Source organism: Habropoda laboriosa, unplaced genomic scaffold (genome assembly GCF_001263275.1).
Source record: "Habropoda laboriosa isolate 0110345459 unplaced genomic scaffold, ASM126327v1 scaffold33, whole genome shotgun sequence".
Lineage (NCBI taxonomy): Eukaryota > Metazoa > Arthropoda > Insecta > Hymenoptera > Apidae > Habropoda > Habropoda laboriosa.
The window spans coordinates 3,184,209-3,184,516 of record NW_017100187.1 but is presented as its reverse complement, the minus strand read 5'-3'; the positions used below and the strand labels follow the sequence as shown (position 1 = coordinate 3,184,516).

General features: G+C 60.1%; 1 protein-coding gene across 1 annotated transcript in view; it reads right to left on the bottom strand.

The window, feature by feature from the left end:
• LOC108579508 (inhibin beta chain) overlaps positions 1-308 on the bottom strand; it is a gene marked incomplete at its 5' end in the record, with an annotated part of 10,369 nt that extends 10,061 nt beyond the window's left edge. Inside the window, one exon of the mRNA XM_017943051.1 lies at positions 21-308. Coding sequence (XP_017798540.1) covers positions 21-308 — 288 coding nt within the window. The remainder of the gene's footprint in view (positions 1-20) is intronic.

Genomic DNA, 308 nt, shown 5'->3' with positions numbered 1-308 from the left:
TCGTCGCCGTCCCCGTCGCCGTCGCCGTCGTAGATGAATTCCGCCGAGTACGCGTCCTCGCCGCGATCGGTTCTCGAATTGGCCGAGGACGAGTAATCGGGAAACTGGCCCTCGGCTCTGTACAGAGTCTCGAGAGCCAAATGCCTAGGTACCGCGGCGAGGGTTCTGTTCACGTCCGGTCGTTTCCTCATGCCGAGTTTCGTGAGTATTTGATGCTTGATAGCCTCGAGCCTGAGATCGTCCGGGGTGGGCGCGGTGGTATTCTTCGAACCACCGCCCCGATGCGTCTCGTGCATATGCTGTTGTTG